General features: G+C 20.8%; 1 protein-coding gene across 2 annotated transcripts in view; it reads right to left on the minus strand.

The window, feature by feature from the left end:
* LOC127281624 (sestrin homolog) overlaps window positions 1-6,425 on the minus strand; it is a 322,721-nt gene that overhangs the window by 182,153 nt on the left and 134,143 nt on the right. For both annotated transcript variants that reach the window (XM_051305424.1, XM_051305423.1), the window contains exon 5: window positions 1,115-1,144. In XM_051305424.1, coding sequence (XP_051161381.1) covers window positions 1,115-1,144 — 30 coding nt within the window. The remainder of the gene's footprint in view (window positions 1-1,114; window positions 1,145-6,425) is intronic.

Genomic DNA, 6,425 nt, shown 5'->3' on the forward strand with positions numbered 1-6,425 from the left:
TTCATCTTGATCTTAATAGAGTACAAGATATTAGTTTAACCTCGAAGTTCCATTTGTCCTTATATATGTTTAAAGATTTTTTTTAAAAAAAGCTAATCTTACGAACCACACAAGGTCTGAAATGATAAACATTAGTGTATGAGTTTTTTTCCCCTACTTTTTCGTAATAACGAAAAGAGGTAATAAATTTTAAAGTACGTGGTCTACTACAGTACAGAAAAAATAAAAACTCATATTTTAAATTATATTACGTTAAATAATAGACATAAAATATTATGTTAGCAAAATATTTTTTTATGATGTTTAATTTTAAAAAAATTTAAACTAATATAATATAATATAATATAATATAATATAATATAATATAATATAATATAATATAATATAATATAATTTTTTAAAGAAATTAAAAAAAATAATTTTATTCAAATAATTGGTTACTTGACTATTATCAAATAAATATTTATTTGCATCAAATAAACTGTATTTAAACCAATAATTTCTATATTTAAAACAAATATAATATATTTGAGTTAAGTAAACGTATAATTGTCTCAGAGCCAAATACCATTTTTATTTAAATCAAATAAAATTTATTTACAAAAAATAAGTATTTATTTAAAAAAAATAAACATTTATTTCTCTCTGAGACAAATATATATATTTTCTCTGATTGTAATTTCATTTCATTTTGTTTATAATTTATATAGTTATAATATAAATTTAAAAATAATATAAAATATTATTATAAACTTTATTATTTGTAATTTAAAACAAAAATAACTTGGAATTTTTTCATATAATAAATGACTTATTATACACCTTTACTTTAAATCCGTCCTTTGAAGTTCAACGACATATGTTAATCATTTTTTCTTTTTTTATTGAAAACAGATTTCTCAATATGTATAGGTAAATAAATTATTGTCAACAAAAGAAAAAAGGAGACCAACTTTCAATTGTGTTCAAATTTTAAATTCACAAATTTATAACAAAACAATAAATGAATTAAAAATTTTCGCAAGGAAAAAGTAAATCAATTACTATATATTTTTGTTTAATGAAAAGAAAAAAAATAATAATCAATACAAAGATAATGAAAATTTTCACTCACCTTTTCATCTAAATTGTCCAAATCTGGTAACTGTAACAGAAAAAAAAATCGTATGTTTCATAATTTAAGCAATTATTTTCTATTAACAATAATCGAGAGGAAAAATTAAATTAAATGACATTGAATTAAATTAAAAATTAAAAATTAAAAATTAATAATTAAATTATAAATTAATTATTACATTTATTTAAACTTGGAATTATTATTTCATACGTATACAAAAATATTTTACGTTAATGCAACTTTTAGCCATCTCGTGGAATAATTGAGAATAAGTTTTATCAAAAGATAACAATTTTACAGTTGGAACTATAAAATCTGGCATGATAAGAGACAAACATTGTGAATTGAGATCGCTGCTTTACCGACATTATACTCGAATTTCATAGTTTGATTTCTAGGTGTCGACACTTTCAAAAAATTATTATTTAATGTTACAATTGAAAATTAAATTCAATAGATGAAAATAATTTTTTTTTCTATTTTATCCTGGGAAAAATAAATTTTCTTTTTTAAATAATTTTTTCTGTCCTTTTTTTAATATTTTCTTGCAAATCCAATTTTGTCCCATTTTTATATTTATTGGAAAAAATTGGATTGGAAAAATTGGAAAAAATCTCAGCTTTCCAATGAAAATACGAAAAAAAAAAAAAAAATTTTATGGTGACATAAGGAGTTAAAAATGAAAAATAAGGGTTTGTTAAAAAGGGACGCATGATTATGTTTTAAAAATCATTAGTTAGAATTTCCATTTTATGGAATTTCCTTTGTTATAATTACTTTTGAGCTGAATTTTTATTTGATCGAATTAGTATTTTGCAGAATATTCATCAAAATTATTTTCTATATTACAGAATTTTTATATAACCTAAAATTCACTTCACTGAATTTTTATTTGCTCGAATTTTTATTTAACATAATAGGCATTTTAAAGAATTTTTATTGGGTAGAATTTAATTGCATTGAATTTTCTTTCCGAAGAATTTTCATTTGTTGGAATTATTATTTGATATAATTTCCATATAACCGATTTTTTACTTAACCGAAAAATCATTTAACATAGAATCTCTAATTGATAGAATTTTCATTTGTCCGAAATTTCAAATGGCCGAACAAACAATCGATTTCGGCGCGATTTTTAAAATCAACCAATCACAATTTTATTGATAATTTTTGATTGGTTGATTTTAAATATTGCGCCGAAATCGATTGTTTGTTCGGCCATTTGCAATTTCGGACAAATGAAAATTCTATCAATTAGAAATTCTGTTAAATGATTTTTCGGTTAAGTAAAAATTCTTTAAAATGCCTATATTATATTAAATGAAAATTCGAGAAAATAAAAATTCGAAGAAATAAAATTTCTGTGAAGTGAATTTTCGGTTATATAAAAATTGTGTAATATAGAAAATCGTTTCGATGAAAATCCTGCAAAATACTAATTCGAACAAATAAAAATTCGACTCAAAAATAATTATGAAAAATGAAATGCCATAAAATGAAAATTCTAACTAATGATTTTTAGAATTCATGCGTCCCATTAAAAAAAGTCAAAAAATAATAAACTATGGTACCTTTTTGGTATTCATTAATTTAAGCTCGAAAAAAATGCTCGGGTCTCCCGGACCCATGGTGCCAGGTAAGGGTTAAAAAAAAATTTCCATAAATCCATTTTATTTCTTTTTTAAGTAGGTACTTCAATGAAAATTATATTGTAAAATTTAAATAAAATTTACATATTTAATGTCTTTAAATATCACAATTTTTAATTAATTTATCCAAAAATAAAGTGAAATAAAAATTCTCAAAAAAAATTCATTTTAATAAAAATTATTTTAAATAAAATTTTTTTTTTGACAAAAATAAATTTTGTTAAATGAAATAATAGAAGAAAAATTGTGTCATCCTTTACATTTATTTTATCCTGTAAAATGTCTATGAAGAAAATTTAATTCTATTTCAGTTGGTTTATTATAAATTCACTTTCAGTAATCAGAGACCATATAAAGGTTGACACCCTTACTATATGGATATGGGGAAAAATTTCTGAAGCGATCCAAGTGAAAAAAATTTTTTTTTTTTTAGATTTGGATGAAACTTGCACATAGTTTAGTCCTTTGAGTGAGTATATATTTTAACCACAAAGTATATTGTTAGATTTTACGAAAAACTGTAGTAAGCGGAGGAGGTTAAATTTTTTTAGTAAAGTATGAACAGTGGATTTTTAAAAAGTAAAAAAAAAAAAAAAATTTTACCTTCATGTTTTTGAAAAGCTTTTTCCTATTCTTTTGGATGGTTTAAAAATTTGTTCAAATAATTCAAAATTTAACCCTTTTTTTAAATTAAAAATATTTTTTTCCCTTTTTCTTAAAATTGACTTTTTTTAAAAATCAAGTTAGCATAATTCTTAACTTACAAATCGAAAGCTTATGAAACTCTGTTTTCGGTTCGTAAGTTTCAAAATTACATTATTTTTTTGTAAAATATTCCTTTTTTTTATTAAATTTTAGTAATAAATTAATTAATTAATATCTCGAAAACAAAAAATAGAATACTTTCATATTTTTACTAAAAGCGTGAACATTTAAAATTTAAAAAAACAAAATTTTAAAATTAAAAAAAAGATGCCGATTTTAAGAAAAAAGGGAAAAATTATTTTTAATTTAAAAAATACTTATTTGAAAAAAAAAATTTGTAACCGGATCATTTTAGAAATTTTGCCCCATACGTATATATATATATCTATAAGTGTGTATAGTGCATAAATCAGAATTTCATTCGGTTCGCATATATATATATATATTTATACGCTAACCAGGAAATTGAATTCTCATAAATCAACAGTGACTCAAATTATGCTCGTTTTTATCCAATTTATTTATTAAATTAAATAATTAATTGTATTTACAAAAAAATTTAAATTATGCATAATTACAAAAAAAAAGTAAAATACTTAAACTAATAAAAAAAGAGAATTATGATTTTCGTTTTTTTTTATTAAAAATATAAACATACATTATTATTTACATGGCATATATATATGTATTAAATACGCAAATGAACAATTATGTATGAAAATTTTCATTATTTTACATTATTTTGTCCATTATTTATATATTTCGCATTTTAATACTAAATTATTTCTCACAATTTCTTTTTATACTATAAACAATTTCTAGATTATAAAATGCATAAATATTTTTAATTATACCTTATACAATTGAAAATTAATAATTTTTTTTTATTTATATTTATATGCAAAAAAAAATGCGTTTTAAAATTAATTTTATTTTATTAACGGAGGAAATAATTTATAAATCTTGAATAGTTCAATTTAATTATTGTGAAAATAAGATTCTGTACACTCGGAGAAAAAAATATATTTATCTCGAAAATACATATATGACGAAAAAGATGAAAAATAAGAAGCAAAAAATTTTTAGGTTATGTTTATTTTCGTTTTTATTAAAAGTTGATCCTCATTGTATATTTTTATTTCAAACTTTATAAACGTAAACTTAAAATATTTTTTTCCTTCTTATATTCCCATTCTTCAGAGCGCGAGTCACATTTATTTATTTATTTCAAATAAAACTTTTATTTTGTTTCAAATAAAAGAATTTTATTTCCGATAAATAATCTATTTTATTGATGACAAATAAAATTTTTATTTTCAACATAAATAAATAGTTATTTATCTTATTGATAAATATATATGAGACAATCCACGAGAAAAAGGACATTATTGTAAAGAAATTTTAGGTTATGTTTACTGATAGTTTGACTATGATAAAAAAATTTTCTAATTAATCAGATAAAATGAAAAATAGTTATTAGATTTTTCGTATGCAATGAAGAATTAAACGTTTTGTATTTTCACTTTCAAAACTACAAACATAACCTAAAAATTTTTTACTATAAAGTCCCTTTTCCCGTGGAGCGTCACATGTATACTTTTTTATTTTATCATATTGTCATTAAAAGTAAAGTGATTTAAAATTTTTAATATAAAAAATTCCATTATTATTATATTATATAATGTGTCGAAAGCCCTTTTGGAAATTTAGAAGATATACACGTTCATATAAATTTTACAATACATTATTATTATTATCAAAATTTTAGCGGTTTATGTTAATAATAATAATAAATATTGTATTCGTAATATTATTAATTATATAATAAATATGTACACAAAATGAATTTACATTATATATAAATATATGGAAATTTTGATTGTCACATGGAAAATACACTCATATTTAATTCGCAATATTCACGTAATTCTATTAAAATCATTTCATTAATTTGTAATACAAAAACAGAGATTATAAACATTATAAATGACGGGTTGAATTAAACCTTTTATTGACTCTCATAATTTCGTTTCAATTTCTCGTTGAGTGTATATATGTATATATTTTGATAAGAATATTTCAATATTTAATATCAGAAATTTGGAATTAAAAAATTTTTTTCATTAAATTAATTATTATTATCAGATAATTATAATCTAATTAAATTGTGTTCAAAATCAAACTAGATTAAAAGAGAAAAAAAAATATAGTTTCGATTAACATTTTTATATCGCAAATATTTTTAAAATAATTTTTAATAATATTTTACCAAAAATTATATCCAATTAGAATGTTTATTTCAACTTGTTTTAAAATGAAAAATTATTGAATATATTTTGCATAAAACTTGGCAGCAATATATTATAGTTATAATTGTTCTGTTTACAAAATGCAATTTGATATTGTTTATTAAAAAAATTAATTTTCCTTCAGTAAACGTTAAATTTTAAAAAGTGGGGCGAGCACCAATCAGCACACACTAAGCCCCACTCTTCGTGTAGAGCGCGAATTATTTTCAAGGTCGCTAAAAAGAAGGGGAATGACGCTAAGAATGCGCACCAATTTCGACGCGTTATTCCCCCACTTTGTGTATGCAAAGCGAATTATTTTCAAAGAAAAAAAAACGACATCAGTTTATAAAATAATATTAATTAAAAAATCATTTTTCTTTGGCCTCTAATCGTTTACGATAATGTTAAATGCAGACAACTAAAATTAAATGATTCGATATAATAGTAAAATAATTTTTTTTTATCATTAATATTAATAAAATGATTTAAAACATTAATAAAATAAAATGTTTTAAAACATTTTTAAAACGCAAATATCACACACAATATTTCACATAAAAAATTGTTCAATAATTTTTTCAAGACATTTTCCATCTTACGAGAATTAAAACTCTAGTTATGCCAAGTATTTTCAAATACTTTCCTTTCTTTTTCACGGTAATG

Source organism: Leptopilina boulardi, unplaced genomic scaffold (genome assembly GCF_019393585.1).
Source record: "Leptopilina boulardi isolate dan_hultmark-lab unplaced genomic scaffold, ZJU_Lbou_2.1 LbouV2_273, whole genome shotgun sequence".
Lineage (NCBI taxonomy): Eukaryota > Metazoa > Arthropoda > Insecta > Hymenoptera > Figitidae > Leptopilina > Leptopilina boulardi.